General features: G+C 41.5%; 1 protein-coding gene across 1 annotated transcript in view; it reads left to right on the forward strand.

The window, feature by feature from the left end:
* The first annotated feature begins 2,365 nt into the window (after positions 1-2,365).
* The window catches only part of LOC142765972 (uncharacterized), a 156,535-nt gene continuing 130,954 nt past the window's right edge, over positions 2,366-27,946 (forward strand). Inside the window, exons 1-5 of the mRNA XM_075867780.1 lie at positions 2,366-2,421; positions 7,235-7,325; positions 8,568-8,658; positions 18,436-18,456; positions 26,687-26,734. Coding sequence (XP_075723895.1) covers positions 8,569-8,658; positions 18,436-18,456; positions 26,687-26,734 — 159 coding nt within the window. The 5' untranslated portion in view covers positions 2,366-2,421; positions 7,235-7,325; position 8,568. The remainder of the gene's footprint in view (positions 2,422-7,234; positions 7,326-8,567; positions 8,659-18,435; positions 18,457-26,686; positions 26,735-27,946) is intronic.

Genomic DNA, 27,946 nt, shown 5'->3' on the forward strand with positions numbered 1-27,946 from the left:
CAACATCCTATGGTGTAGTGTTTTAAGTATTTCTGATATTTTGAATATTGCAAAATCTCAAATCTAAACACATCCTTGTCTGCAGAGGCCTTCACACAGCATATAACAAACGGTAAATGTTTTTGTCCTTATCTCAGGTTGTCGCATATGTCAGCTGCGTATGTATGCAAGTTATTATTTGCCTTTCGTGAAATATACTACTTTACATCAATCCAGTGTGCGCGTCCACTTTCTTGTCGGCGTTATCGACTGCGCTGTGTTAGGGTCAATGCTCAACCAACACACCTTAGCTTTTACGCAAAGTCGCCTAATATCAAACATTGCAACAGATTCAAGAAGCTAAAAACCGAAAATTTGTTTATTACGGGCAAGCTTGTGCTCCGAAAACTAGGTGCAAAAAGTAAATGCGTCCGCAAGAGCGTTTCAAAAAAAAATTGTTCATCATCGAGCCCCTCTGCTTTTCTGCACGTAAAATTCCCACTAACTCGTGCCCGCGCACGATAGGCATGAGTTGTGTTGCCAGAAGCACGAGCGCGTGCTAGCCCATAGCAACAATCCTTAATTTATTATACCGGATCATGTAGTTAGTCTCTGTGCCAATATGTTAAACAAAAGGCACATCTCCGTCGATTGGTTTTGGGAATAGCTTTCTATTTACATAATTCGGGAATAGCCACCCGCTTGGTAAACATGAATTTTATTTTGTCTGTAGCCTTCATTTGTAGTAAGCGTGGCGAAAATACACCTTACTTCAATATACTGCACAAACTGAAATAATGTAGATTTGGTTATTATCATATACAGTGAGCACCCTACAACCATGTGACAAGCACATCACATGCTTGTCATTGCGTGCGATTTGTTCAAGTTCAAGCTCAAGTTTATTCATTATTACTGCATTTAAAAAAACGGGTTACATGATACACACGGAATCAGTAGGTCTAAAGTACGAGACAGTCAGGGAGACCTTCTATAATTAATTTTGTGCATAGAAACTAACGGCAGCAAAAACAGCGAACTAACGGAAAACGCAATCAAAACAGAACGATCTATACCTAAAAAGAAAGCTAAATATATACAATAGAAACGATATACAAATTTTTAAATACCGAGACAAAAGTGTAAAGTGGTGATGAAAATAAATTTATTACGGTTGTTGAACAAGAGGTTCCTTTAACAACGTGTTTTTCATGTTGTGCCTAAAAAATTGCAGTGAATGCAGTATTCGTAATGAGAACATGCCGCCGCTGTGGCATTGGTTCACATATACTCAATCAAACGTTTGCCACAGACTCAACACCATATCACGTATATCAAGAGATTCGTTGTAGATCAAAAAGTATTCATAATATTTCCAGTGATTTTATGTTATGCATAAAAGAAAATAGAGGGAAAAGAAAGGCAGGGAGGTTAACCAGCTTATAGGCAGCCGGTTTGCTACCCTGCGCATGGGAGAGGGATGGGGGAGATGAAAGAGAGCAGAGAAGGAAGAGAGAAACAGCACATTCGGCAGCACACGCGCGCACACTTATGTTCTACACAAAAAATATCAGTGCCGCGAGGCACGTGATAATGGCCAGCTTGAGGGATAGATAGATAGAAAGATAGATAGATAGATAGATAGATAGATAGATAGATAAATAGAGAGATAGATAGATAGATAGAGAAATAGATATATAGATAGATAGATAGATAGATAGATAGATAGATAGATAGATAGATAGATAGAACCATGCCAAGTGTGATTGTCTCGACTAGCAATTCTTCGCATTTACGAAAAGCACTTCAAACCATTTAGGTACTTCAGAGCAGCCTGCAAGTTCCCGAGTTTAACGGAAGCCAGTCAGTCACATTGTGACAAAGACAAAACAATAGGCTCAGAAATTACTACGATCTTTTTCCCATCGCTCAGGGCCTCAAGGACAAGAAGGTATTTATAGCATCACTGTCAATAATATATCATCACTTGCTCTTCTGGCTGTTGACGAGTAATTACAGGACGAGCATTTTTTCTCGGTTTAAAAAAATCTTTCGACCATTTGCGCCAAAGGACAATTGTTTCCAAAGCAGGCAACAGCGACGACGCATACAACTTTAGATAACACTGCCACAGTGATCGCTTACTACGTACGCTTCTTGCCTGATTGAAAGATAAATGATAGGCTTAAATTCAACTTTTATGCATAACATAAAGATTATGAGATCACTATACTGTTGAAGAATTCACAATGTTATAGTTATTCCTTTTATAATTGAAATGAGATGAAAGTTCTGCACCTTCACCAGCAAGCCCATCAGAATTCAATCACTTGATGTATCATTCGAATAATAAAACATGTGAAACTCAAGCAGTGGAAGTCTCAATAACAAGAATCGCTTGGCAGACTCCGCAGATAATTATATTCCTCACCGAGCTGGTCTGTGAGTCTACCCTGATTATTCTTTTTGCTGAGTAAATGAGTCAGCCGAGCAGTATCTAACTTCGTATAATAGATACTTTGCCTGAAGCAGAAAAAATGCTTTTGGTGCCGTTTTGCGCCTTCTTAGAGTATATTGAAAAGTGGAAAATTTATGTTTTTTCAGCAGTTTATCTCTTCAACACAGTGATGGGAGGATTGCTGACGCATTGTAGAAGTTTGTCAAAAGTCTAAATGAATTGAATTTTTAAAACAAATCCTTGCTGTTATTGTGTACTTTTCCAAATTGAAGTTCGCCACTGTGTTGTTTGTATTCCAGTATGCGGTATGATTACTTTAAAAATTAGCCCTATTTTATTTTTTCCTTGCTACCAACTGAATAAATTTGAACTTCTAATTAGGCAATTTTTTTATGAAAACTACCCGCTTCTTCACCAATTTGTTGGCTTGGGTTGCACCACAGATTTAACGAACTTGTCTTGACTAAAGGAAAACAAAATACGCGGCAAAGAGACAACGTGCTAAAGATCTTGCCGGAGTTAGATGTACAGAAACTGAAAATAAATAGTCGCATTACTAGCCTTGTAGCAACGGCTGTCATGAAATAGTTCTAAATTTTGATGGCCAAAATGAAAATAATATTATTTAGGATACAGTACAGAGACACTAGCTCAGAAATATACATAATTGTAAATAAATTTCTTTTTGAACTGTCAACGTGAGTTGGTCGCTACCACCCTTTTCAAACCTCCAACTAACTTCTAATAGTGGGCCTGTATTATGACAGCTGCCACATATGCAATAAAAATAAATAAATAAATACTAATACTAATAACATAATAATGATGATAATAATAATTTATTTTCAGCAATAATACTTATATATTCTTTGAGGTGTATTTCTCTCAATTTGCTGCCACTCTATGGCAAAATACATGCACTGTCGTTAGCGAATTGAGCGTTCAAGTTGTTATCAGTATTCACGAAATAATTAAACCCTTAAACGACCGTTTGTTTGGTGGTATACCAGATACTAGCATCTGGTGTACCTTCCCGGATTTTTTTTTTTCGTTTCTGTTCTTGAATGAATGCACATTCGCTGTGCCTGCAGAGGTTACAATAACATTTGTTTTCGGTAAAATGAAATATATTGCCTACAGAACAGCACCAGAAAAATGAATAAGTAGATTCGAAGAGATGGTAAGAAATGATTGCGTCACTTACCACCCATAACTCAGAAATGTATGATATTTCAACTAATTTTAAATATCTTTAAGTCTGAAGATGTGACTTGTCTCAGACTGCGCTCTTCACTGCGCTCAAGTTTTTTCACGTAATAGTAAGACCAAGAAGCATTTTCTTAAACTTTAGCAATTTTGGAATATGAATCGGCGTTGAATCTATACAAAGCGAAGGAAGAGTGCATTTATTCTATGAATAAGGTTACTTTCATAATTATGATTCCGAAATTGATAGACTAAGCAATACAACTGACTAACTTTATCCACTGATAGTATTCGTCTTTGTATACATTGGTTTAGACGTACATTTTCTTTGCATTGATAAGAAGACCACCGCAGAAGCACTGGCATGCTTCTCTAAGAATAAAAAAAAACTTACTTCAAAGCAGCACTACCAAAGTGTTGAGATGATGTTGTTAAAATACTCACGGCTTTGCCTCGAAGTAAAAAAAAATGCACTGACTTGGAAGATATAACATAACCAGTTCATAAAGGTGCACAGATAAGCCTTCCTGGTAAAATTAGTTTCAGATTTTCAGATAAAGGCTCGTGAATGCGTTTGATAGCCTTGGGTCGTACGTTTTAGGGGCTAAGTTCTTTAGGGTTGACCTTTGTTTCTGCGTCGGCGTGACGAAGTATTTAGAGTACCCGTTAGAAGCGCTGCGGCACGTGCTTGCACGTGACGCGCGAGCTTTCCGGCATCAAAGACCACAAATTGCTCACTCCTCGTTCGTGCTTTGGGTTAGAGAGAATATCTCCATGGGTGGTGAGGACCGCTGCTCACGGCGTGCGGTTTCTCTGTCTTCTATTGTCAAGACAATGAACACAAGGCGGCAAAACTGCATGCCTAGCTAATGGCTCGAAGAGCGGGTGCAGCATGGCAAAGCACACAAGCGTATCAGAAGCTGCGTGCTCGCAGAGCTACAAGGAAATGGCAACATGGACAATATGGCCCAGTGTTGAGGTTTCTGAATATGCATGGCAAGCCAGCAAGCGAATACGGTGGCTGTGAAGGCTCGTAAAACAGCAGCAACACGTTGACGCCTGGAAGTGGACCAGAAGGCGGTGACGACGCAGGAAGCGGCAGTGAAACCGCGAACCGTTAGGTACGGCTACTGCAACCCACCAAGACGTATCTCGTACCAGCTTAGAACTTAGGAGACGCGTATAGAAACGTTGAGAACGTTTGATCTGCGTGTACCACAGCGGGTAAGATATGCCCGCTGTTCCCCCGCCTGTTCACGTTGGCACTAGATGGTGACGTTTCGTTCGTTTTGGTGAAAGCGCTTCCCTTTCCCGCCCATGAATTCTTGTTATAACCCTGCATTCCACAGAAAACATCAGTTTTAGTCTAGAGTGTGAAACTGTTGACTATGCAGTCATTTTTCCGATGAAGCATTCTATGTTTCGATGTCCAGAATCCTATGGCAGGCTGTGTTACCCCCTTAAGTATATTCGCTGTGAGGCACAGTTCTTTGCGCGGGTTGAGAGTGCAAGCTGAAATTTGTACCTTTTGGGTTCAAAATAATTTTCTGCTACAGTGAAGCGCAGATAAGGCTAGTGAGAAAGAGAAGAGAAATACCAAGGTGGCTTTTATAATATTGTGGTTGTTTACTTACCAGACAAAACAGAGACTAACTTCTTAGAACGTTTTTAAAGTTATTTCACCTATAGATCCTTCACAAATGTTTGATGTATCTAATATACTTGAAAAATAACCCCGAAATGGTGATAGTTAACATTATCGTACGAAAACGTTGAAACACTACGAAATTACATGTACAGAGAGAAGCATTAAATAATGACATAGTGGTTCGCTAAATAAAAAAAATTTTTGTCGCTGTCAGCTGAATGAAAAAGAAGCTCACATTAATGTTTAACCCACAAAGGAGAGCTTTTTGTGCTGCATTCAGAGGTCGCGGAGTGGCACTGCGTCACCCCAAAGGGCATCGGCACAGCTATATACTCACGGTATGTTTGGTGTTGCGTCTAGTGTGTAGTACTAAGAAATCGGAGTCAATGCTGTATAACTGCTGCATGCGTGGGTGTCAAAATGATTACAAGTAAAAATTTGGTTACAAGTGACCAGCTTGTTACAAGTAACCAACTGGCTTGCTAAAAACAGCAAACGGCGGAAAAGTGAAAGCATGCTATTCCAGAGCAGGAAACTGGTTGATGCGCATTTGATTCTCCGCACGTGCGTGTGTGTGTACAGCATTTGAATGAGAGAGCTATCTTTCATGTAGACGAGTGGATAATCGGGAAAGTTTTAAAGTCAACGCGCGATGTTCTGAAATTTTTTGCCGAACATTGTTCCTGAGATTTTTTCTGGCTTCCCAGCATATTCCTAAGTTGAGAGCGGCTTGTGTCGTGAAGGTTTCCCATATGCTAGCGTTCTGTGTAATAGGTGCCACGCATTATTCACAAACTCTTGGTGGTTTGCGACTGTCATTTGACCGCAGTTACGTACAAACAAGCGTTCTGCTTCTTTGTTTGAGAAAAAAAATAGAGTTTATGGTTAGAGTGGCTGGTTCGTTGAAAATTCATTTATGAAATGATAGGTTTATTGGTGAAGTTGCTTGTTCGCATGCAAGTCTAAATAAGGATATGATCTGTGTCAAGGTAAGCAGAGATAATTGACTTGGAGTTCAGCCCTAGTCGTAAATAACGCAATGTAAGCTCATCTGTCATCTATAAGGGCTGTATGATTGTAAGTCCAGCCTCACCTCTGGGTTATTAGATTGACAGTGGACTTGTTAGTTGTATTAGAAGTTTTCTTTTATATCGCCTATTAGTGCGATTTTTTTCAGAGACACTATTTAAACAGAGTGGGTCAGGGAACAAACGTGAATCAGGTTAACGTAGTTGAAATCGACAAAATAAGTGAAAATCGGCCACATCAGCCAGGCGCATAGGCTAAAAGGGATAACAGTTTGTCAATAGGGGGATAGACAAAATTCAAAGAGAAGGGAAAACGTGTGGTGGAGAGACAGACAACTTTGGGAAGGAATGGGACTGAGAAGTTTTCGGGTATTACGTATCAGCGTGCAGAGAGCACAGGGCTGTGTTGAAAAGAAGAGTGTATGAGAAGCATTCACCCTTCAGTAAACATGGTCATGCTGATGATGACAATGACGTACACTTATTCATGTGATATTCAGAGCAGAGCACGCGCTTTCCTTGGACTCATGAAACATGACTGAGGCTGAGTGGCAATTCCGTAAACGTGATTTCGATTAGGGATTACTAGGCTAAAGTATAAAGGAATCCAAATAGATGCATGAGCGAATATCAAGCGTGTTTGATGGATATCGAGCAAAATTGAGAACAAGTAAGGTATCTTGGTTTTTAGTGAGTACCAGTTTAATAAGTTGCAATTTCACCTAATAGAATTCCTTGTATACAACTCATTATTATGTTTCGGCCAGTCGCCTTCTAAATTTAGCCGGCAAAGATGAATTACGTGTCAGGATCATCAAATCTTCCTTTCTATACTGCGCAAATATTTTATATTTTCACGTCTTTTGATGTTTGAAGAGTCGTTTCTGATATCTTTTTTTATTTTTTTCTTGGCAGCCGTGTTTCCTAATCGAGCACTGTCAGTCAACCTCGATTGCCCTCTTTTCGTTAAAATAACCGAAAAAAGGTTTGGCTGCCTGAATATTGGGTGAGTACTACCTTATGCAGTTTAAGCCTTACCGTGCGGCGCAACTGGGATCTTTTATACGAAACCCATTAGTTTGCTTGATTAGGCCACCTTCTTATACGAGGCAGACAAAGAAGTAGGACCACCCACAGCCGACAAGGACTAACCGCGTTTTAGCAACGCAAAAGCTGTCTTTCTACTGCACAAACATTTCATAATTTAACGGCACTTTATTGTTGACTGATTTGTTTCTTCTATTTTTAAAACGTTTTTCTTGACAGATTACATTCTTATTTTGGAAATGCCACTACACTTCAATTGTCTTCTTTTTATAATTTGGCCAGTTTAATTTATCGCTATCATTGTCACCGGGACATAAGCACCGTCTCTGAAATTCTACTTTACAAGATAGCCAGCTGCATCAGCGGTATAATGCAGCACAGATCTAGCATTCCAAGGTTGACAAAGTACTTTGGAAAAGTATACGTCTCCCAATCCATGCTACGTCGAATCTGTCTGGAGCGCTTCATGACATTGTCTAGCACTTGGTCTTGTGTATATTGCTCCCATCTCTGACATCTTACCTTCAATTTGAACGTATATCATGGCTGCTTTTTATAAAAAAACACATTTGTAATACAAAGAATATGTAACTGCACGTTTAAAAAGTGTACACAAAGAGAAGATTGTAATTACCAAACTTTTCGTTTTCTTTTCACATATTCCTGGTTTGCTACTCACGATGCAGTAACAGTTGAAACATGCGACTGCTTGTGCTTCATCAAACAATTTCAAGATACGTGGGCAAATATATATTCAGCAAAAAATTTTACCATAAGCCAATTCAATTTGATGTCATGCAATGTAAACATGGATTACAACTCACAAATTTCTATTCAAAAGGCATGAAAACCTTCAAAAACTTCATTGATGAACAGAAGTGAGCTTAATTCATGAATATCAGGACAAGGTAACTGAAAACACAACTTTCGAAGCACTAGTTAGGGATCAAATACCATCCTTTCTTACGTAATGGTAGATCCGCATAAGTGATCAGGAATCTAATGCTAATGCGTCATTGAGAGAGAGGTAATTCTTTAGAAGGCAAAAGGTCAGCCATAGCTAGTGCGCTATAGCCTGTTAAACTGCACAGGGAGAAAATATGGCTCAATAACATTTCTTGGTCGTGCCTGCTAACTCCGCTTAGTAAGTTTTGCAAAAAGATTGTTTTCATTCTTTCTTGGTGGACTCTTTGCGCCTCAGTATGTGGACAAACTTTCCCTTTTTTGCTCTTTGCTTCACCGGATTATGGCTTGGAATGTTAGTGCAAAAGTCGACGTGCCCTAACGGAAGAGTAAGTATGCATATATGAATATACGAAATATGAAGTGCTGAGATTCTTTTACGTGTGATCAAATAATCTCCGTGGTATATGTTTCACTTTTTCGAATGAATTGCAGTAACCGCATCACCTATTCTCGCCAACTTATTGGAGGTCATCCCCACTATGCCGCAGCGGGTGCGGCACTACTATTGTTTTGGTGCGAATGCATTATGAACGTTCAGTTGCGTCGCCTTCAAGCGTAAATGACGCATCATGGTTTCGGTAGCGTCATTACTTGAATACAGTGGGAGCTTCTCTGAACACACGTGAGAAATATGTTCAAGGATTGCACAAAAGTAATAGTTGGCGGGACTTTCATTTAGAAAAAACTAGGCTCGCGGTGTCTTCATAAGAAAATTCATTTCGAAGATATGTATATGCATTTGTTTATCAAACACACTTACAAAATGTGCATTTATCGAATGACAGGTACACAATTACGATATGTCGACTATATCAAGATACAGTGCACAACGCGGGTATTTCATTAGGTTTTTCCAAAAATGAGCCTATGTGTTTTTTATGGGAAAAGAAAGACTTTTCTTATAATTTAAGCCACGTTATTCTACCTTAGCCGGTGAGAGAGTGAGAGCGGTGATGAATTCCCAACATCAAAACAATGGCCTGTGTGGTGAAAGATAGGAGCCACTGACGGCAGAGTTGCGAAGCAAATATTCTCGCCCTCTACCTAAGAAAGTCATAGTCTCTCAGGGCTGAAATTATTTGCCTAAATGCTTTCTCAATGTAATCCCGTAATATAACCTTACAGACTAGGCGAATGTGTTTCAATATATGTACTTTATACTTAGATACGCTGTACTTAGATATATGCATTCCGGAAAGCTTTGCTTGATATATCTGCTTAGCCCTGTCCAACAGTGACGTAGCGCCAAATTCTATCGTACCTGAAGTAGACGTTGCTGTTTTGAAGCTGCCGTAGTAGTGCCAGGTGGCTTCGCACCACTAGCTTTTCATCGTAGAGGCATTTTTGCGGCAACACGGAGTAAAATTGGAAAAAGTGAGGTATGACTTTGGTATCGGTGTGATATGCCCTTGCGTCAGCGCACCCGGAAGAAACGTGCTGCGCTGTCAACCTCTTCATGATCCCTACGACTTTGTTAAAAATATAGCTCTTGCCGTGCGATGTAGTTGAAACAACGCTCACTGCAGCAGCTTCCGAAAACGGAGGAACTCAGAAAAAGAAGACAGAGTACTCCGGTGTCGCTTGCGGCATCGTAGTGGGAATTGGTCCGGGGCCCTGCATGGTATACTTCTTTTGAAGAATTATATTGAAGAAATTGGCAGACCGAAGCCTTCAGGAGTTTCGTCTCTAAAAAGCAGTACGCGACAATATAACGCATCACACTTTGTCAAAAGGAGTGCCAGTGTTTGCTTGTTTTTGTTATTTTGCTCCCTAATGGTACCTTGCTCCTTAAATTACAATAATAAAGGGCGAGAGTGCATTGAAATGCTTCAGATCGGATACACGTGCCCCCATTCTGCTGCACACTTACCACTGCTGGGCATGTTTTTATGGTTAATTTCATAGTGAGTATCAAGCAAGTGTGCTTGCAGCAGTTAACCAACTAGTGTTCAGAAAACGCTCTGAAAGGCTACTCTTCTAGCTCTCGCTGCGACTGTGCTTTGTCTTCGGCGCAGGCCTGGCGTTCTTGCAAATTGCACTTTCTAAGGCATACAAATGGCTGCTGAGTCTTCAAAATACCCAAAACTGCAATCAAGGCAACATAAAGACTATTATCGCTTCTATCATTTTGTTTTTATTGAAAAACGACAGATAACCACCGCAGCCAGGATTGAATGCGCGAACTTTAGGTCATTAGCTGACCACCGTAAAGACACATTACCATGGTGGTTTAGCAACTTTTTAAAGTAGGCGTGGGTCCATTAAATTTCATATTACGGACAAACGCAGGTCCTCTATATTGAAGTATTTTGCTCCTGTGTATACGTATTCGTGCATTCAAATTTTACCGTAATTAAGGTGCGTTTAGTGTGGTGAATCTTATTGCATTAAAGCATAAATTTATTATTTTTCATCAAAAAGTTGAAGAAGCCTGCCATGCCCGTTATGCGAAAGTTCAAAAGGTGGTGGTGTGGTTAAGAAAGCAGAGAAAACTCAAAAGCAGGTAACCTATATAGCTCCTTCCCACCAAAAGGTCACTTTGGCGAGTTTAGAGCAGCGCACACCGACAGCCTAACTGACTCTGCAAGTAAAGAAACGGGAAAAAATTAGGGGACCCGAGAAGTCCTCCTTCAGAATCTCAACGTGATAATGAATTTCTGTTCCTAGTGCGTACTTTAAACACTTAGTGACCAAAACATTTTTGAACTTGCTATGCTCGCACTACATGGTCTTAAAAAACAGCCGCAGCAGCGTGTGTACCTTTTCTAGTGGGCTACTGGTTTAACACCACAAAGTCCTTAGGGAATTCACATGTACTGAGACATTTAGCGCAATCAGATTTAGTTTTAGTTACCGCAGCGCTTTCAAGGCTGCTGCAAATTTTTCACCAGATTCGAAAAAAAAATAGAATGATAAGTGTTGGAAACTCAGTTGTTTAAGGTACAGACGATTTTGTTTCTGTGTTTTTATGTTATTCATAAGTTTAATTATCATATCTACAAGGTTCAATAATTGCCTGTGATACTTCATGAATTTTTCCCCTTTTCCACAAGACGTAAATTAACTTCTTGAACAAGGCCCCGTCCGATTCATTGCCTATACCGTGAAGTAGGTTACGCCAAGCTACTGAGGAACCAACAAGCATTTACTGACGTCTGATTTTAAAGGGTGCTTTTACCAGCATTATTGCTGCAATATTTCATTTCGTATTATGAAGCATGCTTGCTCGATGCACGTGTTTGTAGAGCATGTGTCACTTTCACTGCATTTATGAGCAGATGATGTTAGTTTCAATGTATTCACAAGCAGACGCGTGGCTATGCAGAAGAACATCCGCTAGCCACGTAAAAGCACAGTGTTGGATCTCCACTCGAACCCAAACAACCCCAGTTTGATCTTCACTCCTATACAGAATGATTTATTGTTAATTACATTTGCTGTCATATCTACTTTTGGTCATGCATAAGATGATGATTTTTTTCTTCACTCCGAATTGACGACGCTGACGCCATGCAACGCCGCAGTTCCTGCGATACGAGCTCGTCAAGGCTATTGCGTTGAAAATTAATTATAAAATAGAGCAACATAACTACGGTCTATACTTTTACGCAGTTTCCTTTTATTTGAAGTGAGCTCTGCACATACCTATCTATAACTTTAGCAACTTTGGTTCTAGAAAGGTCAGAGTGGTGTCTATTTGTTCGTGAAGATACAAGGAGTTCAACCACTACAAATACTGCTATTACAAACGAAAATTTTAAATTTTAGGAGCGGAAAACAGTGTGAATCTGTGAAAACAACAACAGTCGGACCACGTGTTTTTACGATCGCTTGTAGCTTCGTTAATATTCTACCGGGAAACTTCTTACTTATAAAGTTAAAAGTCCTTAGGGTAGACCTCACGCTGCTGAAGCTTGACCACGCTAGGTTTAACAGTTCCAGAGTTATTTCGCAATCAATATTAGGCCTAATCACTAAAAAGAATGAATTGGTAGTATCACCTCGCAAACGCATTTAAATTTTGTCCGCTTATTATAATATTAGAGAGAACCCCATAGGCTACCAGGAGGCCCAATTGCGTACACTCTAGGTCCTTAATTAAGGTGGTAATCAGCAAAAAGCTCATTTCAATAAAACAATTTTTCAAAAAGAGCTACAAACGCCACCAAAAAATAGCTAATATCTTCTTTTAGAACACAACAGTCCGGTTTTTCTGTGTAAAAATATTTTTGATAGCTTAAGGTAACCGGAAGATGCAGAGTTAGAAAGAATATAACGAGAACCGCTAATGAACGTGTGGCGCCCGCCTCTTCCCTCGCCCTCGCTCACGAGGAGGGTGGCTCACTGCTCGGGAGAAAAGGTACGCCCGTCAGATCAAAGTCTTGGACCACTTGTTTTTTCCCCCTTACGATCGCTTTTATGGTAATAACCTACCGGGAAACTTCTAACTCATACAGTGCAAAGCCCTAGTTGTAGACCTGTCGCCACTCAAGTTTCACCAGGACAGGAGTAATAGTACCGGAACTATTTCGTGACCAAAATTAAGCCTAATCACTAAAAGATTAATTTGGTAACACCACCTCACAAACGACTTAAAATTTTGTCCGCTTAATATAATAATAAACAGCACTCCATAGGCTAACCGGAGGCCCATTTCCGTACTCTCTAGGCCCTTAAGTAAGAGGGTAATCAGCAGAAATCGCATTTTTTAAAACATTTTTATAAAAATAACCACAAACTTAACTGATACACCGCTGAAACCTTCCTTTAGAACATAACAATCCGCTTCTTCTTGTGAAAAAAGTATTTCGATAGCTTTAGCCAAATAAAAGGTATGCAGTTAGAAAGAAGTTAATAAACGTGAGGCGCCCGCGTCTTCCCTCGCCCTCGCTCAGAGGAGGAGGGTGGCTCACTGCTCGGGAAAAAGGTACGCCCTACTAACACATTCGGAAAATTCAGCTTAAGACTGTCTCATGACCGTTACTTCTGAATTTAAATAAGGTAGAAGTTCATGGGAGGATTCTTGGAACATGAGCTGGCGCTGGAGCGAAGATTTTGAAGAGCAAACTTATTCAAATGTTGGCTTCAGCAACACAACAAGAACTTTTCGTTGCTTGTACAGTGTCCAACATGTAGAGTGTTTCAGCAGATATGTTGGAAGTCCTTTTGAAAGCATAAATGACTAGATCAATTAGGCAACATATGCAAGACTGTGTTTACTGCTGAGGCAGTCATGTGTTAAAATAACTACAGGTTGTGATTCGATGACCAAATATAAAAATTGGACCAGGGTTTATGGACAAGACAGCTAAAGCAGGGATCCTACCTTTAGGATGAAAGTGTGTGTTATCCGAGAAGCACAGAACTAATTCTGTACATGCCAATAACTTATGCACTCTAATGAGGGATGACAGCATTTTCACTGAAAATTTAAAATGAAGTGAGAAATACCACAACTACCAAATTCTTATTGCAGACTACTGTCATGTAAAAAATTAAGCAAGTGTCCATTCTAGGCTGTGCCATGGCTCATTGAAGCACACTGTATGTTTTCGAATAGCTCTCGCCCACAGCACAAAGCGAATATATGTGCACCTAATATATAATGTAGTAATATATATGAGTGAGCTGCTTATTTTCGGTTATTAGCTAGTTATTTTTGTAAACAACTATTGTAACAAGCACCTGTGTACATTAAAAAAACCTCGCCTGTTTTAGCACTATGCAATGATAGCGCTAAATCAGCAGCGATGGCGTAGTGATTAGAGCATCCGCCTCGCATGCAAAAGGTCCGTGGTTCAAATCCCGGTGCCGCGCAGTTCCCAACCGGATTAAAAAAAATCCACCTGTTGATGGAACTGCATTAATAAGAGGCCTGGGGTGCAGCCTCACCGGCAACCACCACCGGGAACGCACTCCCTCACCAGAGAAGGAATGGCCACCCTGGTGCAGTATCTGGCTGCTACCTCCCACATGCAAACGTCAAATAAGTCACGGCCCTCAGTCCCCAGCAGCTGCGAAGCGACTGACCACGGCGGCGGTCAGATTTGCAACGCAGCAGAGAGGGCTAAGAATCTCTGGATCCGGACAGGCCGCCATTGGAAACTCAACTTAGCAACGTTTAACGCTAGAACCTTATCTAGTGAGGGAAGTCTAGCTGTAATATTCGAGGAGCTATAGGGTGTCAACTGGGATATAATAGGGCTCATTGAGGTTAGGAGGACAGATGAGGCCTATACGAGGCTACAGAATAGGCACGTCTTTTGCTATTGGGGCTTGGCTGACAGAAGAGAACTGGGAGTGGGATTCCTAAATCACAGAAACATAGCTGGCAACATAGAGTAATACTGTAGCATTAATTAAAGGGTGGTAGGTATCGTAATTAAACTGAATAAGAGATACAAGATGAAGGTGGTACAGGCCTACGCGCCGACATCCAGCCATGATGACGCTTCAGTTGAAAGCTTCTATGAAGATGTGGAATCGGCAATGAGTAAAGTAAATACACAGTATACAATACTGATGGGAGACTTTAATGCAAAGGTAGGGAAGAAGCAGGATGGAGACCAGGCAGTAGGAGATTATGGCATCGGTACTAGAAACGCCAGAGGAGAGCTACTAGTAGAATTCGCCGAACGCAATAATTTACGGATTTTAAATACCTTCAACCGAAAACGAGGAAACCGCAAGTGGACATGAGGAGCCCTAATGGCGAAAATAAGAACGAAATAGACTTTATAATTAGTGCACACCCAGGCATTGTGCAGGATGTGGAAGTGGTTGGCAAGGTACGATGCAGTGACCATAGAATGGTACGGTCTCGAATTCGCCTAGACTTGAGAAAGGAACGACAGAAACTTATACGCAAGAAGCCAATCAATGAGCTAGCACTGAGAGGGAAAGTACAGGAATTCAGAGTCTCGCTTCAGAACAGGTACTCGGCTCTTAGTGAGGAAACCAACCTTAGCATAGATACAATGGATAATAATCTGACGAGTATCATTACAGAGTGTGCAGTGTAAGTTGGAGGCAGGGTAGTTAGACAGGACACTGGCAAGCTTTCCCAGGAAACGAAGAATCTCATTAAGAAGCGCCAAATCATTAAAGTCTCAAGTACAACAGACAAAATAGAACTGGCAGAGCTTTCGAAGTTGAATAATAGGCGTAAGGTATCCGATTTAAGAAGGTATAACATGGAGAGAATTGAACACGCTCTGAAAAACAGAGGAAGCGTCAAAGCAGTGAAAAGGAAACTTGGGATAAGCAAAAATCGGATGTATGCACTAAGGGACAAAGAGGGCAAAATAACTACCAATATGGATAGGATAGTTGAAATAGCGGAGGAAGTTTACAGAGATCTGTACAGTAGCAGGGACAACCACGACTTTTATACTATAAGAACTAGCAGTCACCCAGATGACACCTCACCAGTAATGATAGAAGAAGTCAGAAAAGCTTTCGAGAGCATGCAAAGAGGCAAAGCTGCTGGTGCGGATCAGGTAACATCAGATCTGCTGAAAGATGGAGGACAGATGGTGTTAGAAAAACTAGCCACCCTGTTTACGAGGTGTCTCCTGACGGGAAGAGTACCAGAGTCTTGGAAGAACGCTAACATCATCTCAATACATAAGAAAGGAGATGACAAGGACTTGAAGAATTACAGGCTGATTAGCTTTCTCTCTGTAGTATACAAGCTATTTACAAAGGTAATTGCTAACAGAGTAATGAAAACATTAGAATTCAATCAACCAAAGGAACAAGCAGGATTTCGATCAGGCTACTCAACAATCGACCACATTCATACTATCAATAAGGTAATAGAGAAATGCTCAGAATATAACCAACCACTATACATAGCCTTCATAGATTACGAGAAGGCGTTTGATTCAGTAGAAATATCAGCCGTCATACAGACACTGCGGAATCAGGGCGTAGATGAAGTATATATAAACATCCTGGAACACATCTACAGGGGATCAGCTGCTACCATAGTGCTTTATAAAGAAAGCAACAGAATACGAATCAAGAAGGGTGTAAAGCAGAGGGACACAATCTCCCCAATGCTATTTACCGCGTGCTTACAGGAGGTTTTAAGAAGCCTAGGATGGGAACAGCTAGGGATAAGAGTTAATGGAGAGTACCTTAGTAACCGGCGCTTCGCCGATGACATTGCATTGCTGAGTAACTCAGGGGACAAATTGCAACTCATGATTACGGAGTTAGACAAGGAGAGCAGAAAGGTGGGTCTTAAACAACCTCGGAAAAGAGCAGCGCTTCGAGATAGGTAATAGTGCACTTCAAGTTGTAAAAAGACTATGTTTACCTAGGGCACGTCATAACCGCGGAGCCGAACCACGAGATTGAAGTAACTAGAAGAATAACAATGGGGTGGAGCACATTTGGCAAGCACTCTCAAATTATGAAGGGTAAATTGCCACCATCCCTCAAGAAAAAGGTATATAACAGCTGTATCTTGCTTGTACTTAGCTACGGAGCAGAAACCTGGAGACTTACAAAGAGGGTTGAGCTTAAATTGAGGACGACGCAGCGCGCAATGGAAAGAAAAATGGTAGGTGTAAACTTAAGAGACAAGAAGAAAGCAGAGTGTATTAGGGAACAAACGGGGGTTAAGGATATCTTAGCTGAAATCAAGAAGAAGAAATGGACATGGGCTGGGCATGTAGCGCGTAGACAGGATAACCGCTGGTCGTTAAGGGTAACTAACTGGATTCCCAGAGAAGGCAAGCGGGTTAGGGGGAGACAGAAAGTTAGGTGGGCAGATGAGATTAAGAAGTTTGCGGGTATAAATTGGCAGCAGCAAGCACAGGACCGGGTTAACTGGCGGAACATCGGAGAGGCCTTTGTCCTGCAGTGGACGTAGTCAGGCTGATGATGATGATGATGATATAGACAAAAATAAATTTTAAGAAGGTGTTAGACGCCAACTTCTAGAAAATTCGGTTGTTACTAGAAACTCCGACAAACGGTACTTTTCTTAAATAAAGTTCGGTAAACACACTCAGAATTTCGCGCGAAAATGAACTGAAAGCATGGAGTCCCAGTTCTCAAATTGAAGAGCGCTGAATAAAAATTGTTATGCATCTGCCAAATGTGAGAAACAAAAGTACTTGCTCTTGCGAGGTTTTTTCGTTTGAGAGAGGTGCTGGGAATAAATGACTGATTGAAGAGGTGCCCAAATTTTCGCAATATTGCTATCAGGCAGGGAAGGCCTACAGGAGTGAGACGTTGTAATCTAAGCCACTCACGGCGAGATTATCTAGGGTGGGACAAATTTTTATTGTCTTAATTGAGAAAGCTTGCAGTAAAAGTCGATAGGCAGACGTTGTAAAGAATAATTCATTAATATAATGCCGGTAGTAAGATTGTAGTTTCTCAAGGTAATGTGTATGGATCTGTTATTGATTAGCTCATGGGACAAGACTGCCCCGCCAAGGTGGTCCAGTGGCTAACTTACTCGGTTGCTGACGTGCAGTTGACAGGATCAAATCCCGGCTGTGGCGGCTGCATTTCCGATGGAGGCGGAAGTGATGTAGCCCCGCGTGCTCAGGTTTGGGTGCACGTTAAAGAAGCCCAGGCGGTGAAAATTTCTGGAGCTCTCCAATATGGTGTCTCCCATAATCATGTGTTGGTCTGGAACGTTAAACCCTACATATCAACCAATGAACCAAGATTAGTGCATAAGAAAGAATGACTTTCAAATTTAAGCTTTATATTCAAGTTTACTCCAGCACAAAATCAGTTTTCAGATAGACGTTGTATTTCGGAATGAGCAGCAGAAATATTGCGACAGAGATGGCGTAAGAAGCGCGAAATAATAGTGTTGTTTCTTTTACATGAAGACGCTAAGCACACGTGCTAGATATATCCAAGTTTTTCCCTCGTCCTACTTGATAAATTATAGTAATATATACATATATTAGCAAATAAAGGCTCTTCATGCACATTGGCTTTTTTTGGAAAATAACGGTTAATTCAGTAGTAAATCTCCTCTTTATTATGAAGTTCTTAAAATTAAGCTACACTTAGGAATATGTGGGGGAGTGCGTAAATTGTTCTTAACTCTGAGGGTATTTCATTTTCAGGGTGCACCTTTTCAAGGTCCAGTAAGTACGCAAAAAAGTGTACATTGCACAAGTGTGTTATGTTTGTGTTATCTATATTACACTGAACTGTCAACAAAATACTAGTGAACTCTTAACTGGTGCACAATTGAAACCATAACTCAGTACAGCAAAAAAGACATTCACTGCAAAGTTTTCTTAGCAATATTGTGTTTTAGTTAGGTAGACATAGAATTGCTGAACACTGAACAGAAACGACAAAACCCGAGGCACGACACACTAAAAATAATGTAAAACCTTGCCTTAACAATATATAACACTCAGTTATACTATAATAATTTATAAAAATTATGTGTGTAGCCCTACAAAAGTTCTTTTTCTTACTTTGGTAAATATGATATTCTTTATTGGCTCAATGCAGCGCTTGGACGCCAATGAAGCCATACCTAAGCAAGTCAGACACACACAAAATTGATTGTGTACAAGACCTTTGGCAGCTCAACACTGCCATCTGAAACACTTCTGTAGGATATGAAAGCGCCATATTTACTATTTTCTCAACTGGTATGCAAACTTTGTATCCTCTTTACGTATGATAAAAATTTTGGGGGGCAACTTGGTGTAGTGCATTCCTTCTCTTCACAGTAACCTATTTACTTTGAGGCAGTCTAAAACAGGGGTTGGGGCTTCGAAAAAAAAACACAAAAGAATACGGAATTCAGCCTGAGATGAAAGCAAACTAAACAATTCATGAAGAATGAAGTTACATATGCAAGAGAGGTTAATAGCGACGCCAGGTAGTAAGCAGACAGCCGTTATGAACAACAATGCTCGAGCAGTCTAGCAGCTACAGCTCGTGCACATGCTCGTGCTTTACACTGAGAGAAGGTCTCACAGGTTTTATTGCCTTGCAAGTTCTCCACTACAATACCCCGGCAAAGAAGACGAGCCATCCTGGCGACTCGAGGTGACGAGAGAACAAGGGGGTCGTAGCAGGGCTTGAGGCGACTGACGTTGACTGTCTCACGACCAAAGCGGCGCTTGTACGGGGACGGCTTGAGTGGTTGAATCACATAGATTACAGATGAAGAGTGCTGTATGACGCGGTAAGGGCCTGTGTACTTCGGTGCGAACTTGGGAGTCAGTCCAGGAGAGTGGAAAGGCAGTCGAAGTTACACGAGATAACCGACGGGGAAAGTGTCCAGGTTGGTTGGTGGTGGTTAAAGCGCATTGACACCAACCTCTTATTATATACATTTAATTAAAAATGTCCTGAACAAGATCACGGTCATACTGATCTTTTTCGAGGGCTTGATTATCGGCTGTGATAGACCGTGCAAGCTTACGACACTGTTCGGATTGTTCGGCCATTCAAGAAACTGGGCAGACCTCGAAGGCATCAGGATTGTGTGGAAGAATTGTGTCAAGTGGGCTGCATGAATAACGACCATATAAAAGAACAAAATTGAGAAATGTCTGTAGTTCATTGAATCGCCGTATTGTAATCGTACGTCACGAAAGAAAGAAGGACGTCCAAATTAGAGTTATCGGAATCAGTATACATAGAGAACATGTCTGTGACGCTGATGGCAGAGAGGGAAAAGTGAAAAGGTGATATTTCTGATTAATCAGATTTCACGGGTGGTGGTTAAAGCGCATCTTCGTCAGAGTGCTTCCGTTACGATCAGTAGATGCCACGAATTTTGAATTCCTGGAGGCGTAGAGCCCAACGTCCGAGGTGACCAGATGGATCTTTCAGTGAAGCCAACCACCAGAGTGCGTCGTGGTGAGTTATCGCATAAAAGTTCGGCTGAACAGATAAGATAGAAACTTGTTAAACGCCCACACAATCGCGAAGCATCCCTTTTCGGTAACAGAATAGTTGGCTTCTGCCTTAGTAAGGCCCCGACTGGCATAGGCGAAGACATATTCCGTAAAACCTCGTTTGCGTTGCGCGAGTACTGCACCAAGACCGACGCCACTTGCATGTGTTTGTTCTTCGGTCAGCGCAGTACGGGTGGAAAGGTAAGGAGTTGGCGCAGTGTATATTCGGAAGGATTTGTCACAGGCTGCTGTTCAAGTGGAAAGATCCACAGGGCCAGCAAGGAGCTGGGTGAGCGTAGCGATGATGGAAGTGAAATTCCGGACAAACCGACAAAAATAGGAGCACAGGTCCACAAAGCTCCATAGTTCTTTACCTGTAATCGGCTTAGGAAATTCTGCAACCACACGAAGGTAGTCAGGGTCGGGAAGGTTACCGGCTTTGGAAAGGACGTGTCCAAGTATGATCAGTTGTTTAGCCCCGAAGTGACCTTTCGTCTGGTTAAGCTGAAGCTTGGCGTTTGTAAGGGACTGTAGAATATTACGCAGACGAGTGAAATGCGAAGTGAAATCGGGTGAAAAGACCACAACGTCGTTAAAATAGGACAACCATATGTTTCATTTGCGACCACGAAAAATGCTGCCCATCATTTGCTTGAATGTGGCGGGCGCATTGCACAGTCCGAATTGCATTGCAGTAAGTTCATAGAAGTCATCCGGTGTGACGAACGCTGTTTTCGGACGATGAGACTCAGCCATTGGCACCTGCCAATAACCTGAACGGGGGCCATGCGAGGAATAGAATTCTGCACCTTGGAAACAAACGAGAGCGTCATCTATGCAAAGAGGAGGGAAAACATCTTTCTTCATAATGTTCTTTAGGCGCCTTTAGTCTACGCAGAACCGGATAGAACTGTCTTTTTTGACGTGTACAACTAGGAAAGACAAAGAAGTACAAGAAGGCTTGATGACTCCGCACTGTAGCATGTCATCTTGTTCTGTAATTACGCGATGCTCCACCGGCGACACACGATAGGGGCACTGGCACAACGGCTTCCTCTTCGCCGCGTGAATTGTGTTAAGAACAGTGTTCATTCTTTGTAGCACCGCTTAAAGAAAGTCAAACGAAAGCCCGAATTCACACAACAGGGTAATAGGGTGCTCTCGTTGAGCCGGGACGAGATAGCTGTCAATCGATTGATTTGTTTGATTTGATTGATATGTGGGATTTAACGTCCCAATACCACCATATGATTATGAGAGACGCCTTAGTGGAGGGCTCCAGAAATTTCGACCACCTGGGGCTCTTTAAGGTTCACCCAAATCTGAGTACAACACCCAAATCTGTGTACAACCTTTCCGGCTCCATCGGAAATGCAGCCGCCACAGCCGGGATTTGATCCCGCGACCTGCGGGTCAGCAGCCGAGTACCTTAGCCACTAGACCACCGTGGCTGGCCAGACTAAGAAGCTTCTATGCAAACTAGGATGGAATCAAAAGACAAACGAACTGCATACATTCAGATTTGGGTATGAGGAACCAAGACAGACTGGCAAAGGCTGAACTTAGGGGTTACGCTTTCCACGAACACACCCGAGGAGGAGAAAGACACCCTACACCACTGCGACGCCCGATGTGGCTGATTAGGTAGATGAAGGCGGTAGAAACACATCTGGACACTCAGACGTAAGATGGCCGTCTACGCAGCAGCACCTTAATACCTATTGCCCACGTAATTGACCTCATCGGGCAATAGGCACCAAGTTGATACTGCATGGGCTGCGTTTTCTTTGATATACATGTCGAAGGTGTGAATAGTGCGTACGCTGGTGATAAGCGTGATGAAGTCACACGAGTCACACTGTGTCACTAAAGGCTCAATAGTTGTCAATCATACATATTTGGATAATATTTTTTTCTTAAACTCTCTCTAGAGCGATTCATTAAGAGTGTTCACGAAAATTCTGGGTCACTTCGAAGTCATGGTGTAGCCAGGAATAAATTCACTGGCACCTGCATTATACTAACTGGTACCTTGATCAATTCGGCAGGCGCTTGGTTTAAATTAAACGAGGAAACCCGTAAATTCTCAGTAATATTAGAACAATGTATCACAAAGTGCTTGAAGTACACTATCCAGATGGTTTGAGTGCTCTTCCTCGTTGCGGGAGTGAACTATTTTAATGTCTATGTAGACGTTCTAAAAGTTGCCGAGAAATGGTAGCAAGACGTCGTTTGTCCTTTTCTGGAACCAAGCGGGTGAGTTATGTCATCCAAATAGGAGTCGGTTATACTCACAGATGTTGAAGAGCGTGACGATGGCAGAATATTTCTTGTATTTTTTAGAGAGCGGAACTTGTGAAATTCTTCACATAGGTCTATGCTCGATAAAACTCTGCAGCCACCCGTGTCATCTGTGATAGAGCCTATACGTGGTATAGGGAACGGAAAAAGCTGGTCAATTATCTAATATCACTACTTTTGATTTCTTGAACATTCCTCTGCTGAAAAAAGCGCTCACACTATTTGAATCTTTCCTTCCCAGCCATGCAGCCACTATTCTTGTGCACTGTTCTGTTGAAATAAGAAAGACTGCGTTTTTCTTACTTCACCAGCCTTCTTCTTGAGCTCTGCGAAATCCAGATGAATGACTTCAAACGGTACGTCGGAATGTTGAGGCAAAGCCATCTCGTCCATTCTGTGAAGCTACCTGGCTTTGTGATTTTGACATTGATGACAAGACTAAGCATACCGCTAAAAATCATATTTATTGTGTTTCTACCGCAAAAGCTGACGAATCTTGTGATATGTGCTCCAAAAACCGTCGTGACCACCTGAGTGTGGGAAGTCGTGATAGTGTTCCGAAATTTGAGGCACCATTGTTTCTGGGACTGTGAACTTTTCGTTGTAAAACTTGAGTTTTTCAGTTCTATCTAAGAATGCTGCTTTGACATTTTCCTAACCAGAAATTACCGCAAGTCTTGAAAGTGCATCTGCCACCTTGAGATGTTCCCCAGGCCTGTGGTGAGCCGCGAAAGTAAACTGCTGGAGTTCACTCACCCACCTAGAAATTTTTCCTAGAGGCTCAGTGAGGTTAATGATTTACGTTAAAGCTTGGTGATCAGTAAAGATCGTGAAGCTCCTGCCTTCCAAGTAAGGTCTAAAATAGCGTGCGGCCATTAGGACTGCCAAGGTTTTCTTCTCTGTAGTCGTGTAGTTCAGTTGCGTTTTTGAAAAGGTTTACGAATAGTACCCGACAACCCTCTGTGGCTGCGTGGAGAGTCGGTATCTCTCCAGTAAGGAAGTCTGTCTGTGCCATATAAGAAGCATCGGTGTTAAGTTCAAAGGGCAACTTGAAGGCAGGAAGAGCTAGAACTGGATCCAGCGAAATAATGGTCAGAAGGCTGCGATAAATGAATTTACTCTGCTGTTCACTAAAATGACACATTCTTTCTATTCATTTCTGTGAGGCATTTGGTTTTCGTTGCATAATCTCTAATAAATGGTCGGAAATTCCGTGCAAGACCCAGAAATACCAAAATATTGCAAGTCATATGGCTTCTGCACTTTTGCGATTCATTCGGCTGATTCCTGTTTTGTTGCCTTGGTTTGGCCATGAAATACTCTTTCGAGAAACACAACTTTTTTTGGAAAAACTCACTCTTCTTGACAATAATTTTGCACTCGGCGTCACAAAGCGCTTGAAGTACACTAGCCAGATTGTTTGACCGCTCTTCCTTGTTGCGGGAGTAAGCTAGGATATCATATATGAATATGTTACAAACTTCCTCAGAAACGGTCGCAAGACGTCGTTCATGATTTCTTGGAACCAAGCGGGTGAGTGTTTCCATCTAAATGGGAGTCGGTTGTACTGAATGATGTCAAAGGGCGTGACTAAGGCAGAATATATTTTGCGTTCCTTAAAAAGTGGGACTTGTCAAAATCCTTTGAATAGGTCTATGCGCGAGAAAACACTGCAGCCACCCGTGTCATCTATGGTAGAGTCTATACGTGGTATAAGGAATGGAAAACGCTCAGTCTGCTTCAAACTTGTCTGAAGTCAATGCAGAGCCGAAGACTTCCATCTTCCTTTGGTGCAATAGTGATGGGCTATGCGAACGTAGACTTCAATGAATGGATGATTTGCGCATCTAAGATTTTTTAATATTGTTCTGAAGTCACACTCTCTTTTCTTTTGACATATTATAGGGCTTTTTTTTCACCACCGTCGTATATCTTAGCCTGAATGGCACCTCAAACTTTGCGGTTGCCATACGATATACTTTGATGCACAGAAATTCCGGATAAAGCGTCCTAACGTCTTTACCTGACGATGGCTTTCGTGGAGTCCTTAAAGGCTAAACTGTAGCATTGATACTGCTGCACTTTTCTTCTGTGGTAATTTCTCCTGTCCAGTAGATATTAGGGCAAAGTGCACTAATGACTGGACGTGAAAGGAGTAATTCATGGCACTCCGTCGAGTACAAGTGCTTAAGAGGTGACAGTGTTGCCGAGACACGATATGGTTACACAAATTTATTTATCGCGAACATCTAACCTTTCATCGTATTCGTGTACTTCTACTGGCCTTTGCTGTTTTACTGTCACCCTCTCAACAATATTTGTATTTATAACAATGACGCTCGCTCTGCTGTCAACTAACGCACTCCATTTCTTTCCGTCAAAAAAACAGACATGTACAATGAACTTGTATGAGACAAAAAAACACCTTCCCTTGATATCGTCTTGCTCTTCGCCATGTTTTGAGTCTCTTTGACCGGTCAAAAAGGGCACGGGTGTTGCAGTAGGTCTGCAGTTTGGAAGCGGGCGTCGTTCCTCAGCTCATGTGGCCCTGTATTCTTTGCAAAAGTGTCATGGGTTGACGCTGGGTTTCTAGATCCTAGAGATAAAGGTTTTACAATTTCTGCAGAAGTTCTTCGGCTGTCTTAAGTCCTCGTATTAGTATTTGCTTCTGGTGGTCCGGACTTAAACCATGGATGACAAGCGAACCACGGACGTCACAGGTAATGAGGAGTCCGCCAGGTGCAGAAACGCCTTTTCTCATAAAAATAATTGAGTGCAGATCCAGACCTGTATTAGAACATGATTGCTTTATCCCATAGCAACACCTTGGTTTTGCCGAAGCAGCTCAAAAAGCTTGCTTTCCGCTCTATCTATGGTTTGTCTTGTGAGCATTGGCACGGCATTCGTATCAACTCTTGGCTATGCCTGATAAGAATAACCGCATGGTTTTCAGTTTATCTTCGTAACTGTGCCAGTAGTTTTTATTGCATGCATACTCGTAAAACGTTAGCTAGGGCTCGGAACTACTACACTCTCCGTCAAACATCTCTGGCTTCATGTGTTCACGACTCGGTTTACCTAATGTTTCTGTCACATTTAGAAGCAAGCGCAATAAATCAGTTTGCTACCTATTTTGTTCTTGCTGTAGATCAAGAAAGTTGCTGAAAAGCCCGACGGAACTGTCAGACGGAACAGTGGTAGCAGGCTTCGCGCCAATTCTTACTGGATGCTGCTTCAGATTATCATGACATTAAGGTTTTCTGCTAGTCCTCACTGTTCTTATAGCAAGTAGCAATCTCCAGTATGCTTCGTTTTAGTGCTTATGTAGAAACAAACGCGTCATTGCTCACTGCTTCCGAAAGGCTACTTCCTTTTCATCGTGAGCCGTTGCAGTCAAGATCCTGATGCCACCGCGTTAGGTCGCTCCAATGGTGAAGTCCATCCACATCTTCAGTTGAATGTTCCTATAAAAAGTGTACGTGGCTGCGCCAATTTGTAACAATAGAAAGTTGCACTAGGATGGCGGTCAGCATAGTGAGACTGTGTATTACTGCAAAATGCAAAATGGAAGTACTGCGCCACTGCAAATTTACCACAAACTTTTATTAAAAGTTGCACATACAAACCTATATACAGTAGTGTTATGCACAAAAACACCACTGGATATTTAGCATCAAAGTGTTAATTCAAAGCCCTCCACAACCTTGTATCTCGGAAACCTGATGCCGATGAAAGATGACGGGGAAACATGGTACTCTCATGTGCTGTGCATTCGTCAGAAAAATGAATGCTAGCCACGCCGTCTTCACGAATAAATAATGCAGCAAAACCACCGGGCTGGAACAGAGGTCCTGAATGAAAAGTCACCTCTACCTACAACATTCATCACAAACACCTAATGAAAGCATTTCGTGACATTATAAGTTGAAAAAGTTGCATTGTATATGCTGGCTCATATATTTGTTTAAATATGTGCAGATTCAATATTCAAATGCATACATGTAATTTGTGCAATTTAACTTTCGTGCAATATTGGGAGTTCCACAATTTCTTTTTTTTCCTAAAGCCTTTGTGTACATAAACATTCAGTTCAGATTATTCGCGTGTGTTTATCCAGTCCTTTAATATTGTGCTATCCTCTTTCCAGCCTTTCAGACGTCCACTTATTGAGACTGTAGTAATTGGCGGAACTACGGTATGTGTTTTATCCCAATACATTGCATCTGCTTGGTGAACATTGCAAAAGCGTCCCACGTCAATATTATGGTCCCAAGCGCACGTGCCAAAACCACATAAAAACAAAAGGGACCCAAGGGCTTTGCTGAGGCCACTGAGATGATTCGCTGACTTATAGTAATCAACAAAACCTTAACGCCACAGAAAAAGATAATGATGATAACTACTAGGCATTGATGGAAAGCAAATTACAAGAGTGGTATGAGAAGTGATTGTAATGTAAATGCGGAGAATGAAAAGTAGACAAAAAATAATTTGTCACAGGCCGGCACCAAACTTGCCACCTTCAAATAATCTGTTTGTGTTCGAACATGAGCTATGGTGGCTGTCATTTCCACGTCCTATCAATTTATTGTACAGGTGTAAAATAATCTAAACGTAAAAGCTTCAGTCAGCGTCACCTTTGTCAATATAGTGAGCGTAGAACTCTTCTTTTCTAGATGTTGTAACTTGTTGCTACGATGGAAGTCGTCCAACCGTCTACTTTGTAGGGTCTATTTGTTCTTTGAAACAATGGAGCGTTAGCCAGCGTCACCTGTTGGCATTAGGGCGAGTTTCATGGTAAAGCAATAAACGCGTTATTTAAAGGCTCAGGTTCAGTCTCTGCTTGTGGCGAGTTCTCTTTACCTCCCCTTCTTCTGATTAGCATTACAATTCCTTCTAATAGGATACCGTATCCTTTTCTTACATCAGTGCCTGTTAGTTTTGAAAAATATTTTCTCTTACATGGAAAATAAGGCCTGAAATTTTCTTCTTCTTTCAGCGCAGAAAAGGTAACAAAAGCAACAGTGGCTGCCAAAGTGTCACTCTCTGTTTGCAGGCTTTGTTGCGTGAAACACATATTTTACAATAAAGAAGACAAAGAGCACGCATGACGATTCTAGCATGTAGTCGTGTTTTACATTATATGATTGTCAAGATTATTATGTTTGGATGTGTCGTTTACATTCGACGTCTCTTCACGTCACGTAATACCCAATTTTATGTGTCAAGCTAGCTATACGCCGAGAGCACGCTATGAGCATGGCAGGTAGCCACGCTTTACATGACACGCATATCACGAATATCATGTTTGTAAGTGTCATGTTCCTGTGTCGTCTAATCACGTCCCATGATACAAAATTTTGTATATGTGAAGCTAGCGAAGCAGCCGTAAGTGCACCATGATCGT

The sequence above is a fragment of the Rhipicephalus microplus genome, chromosome 6, assembly GCF_043290135.1.
Source record: "Rhipicephalus microplus isolate Deutch F79 chromosome 6, USDA_Rmic, whole genome shotgun sequence".
Classification (NCBI taxonomy): domain Eukaryota; kingdom Metazoa; phylum Arthropoda; class Arachnida; order Ixodida; family Ixodidae; genus Rhipicephalus; species Rhipicephalus microplus.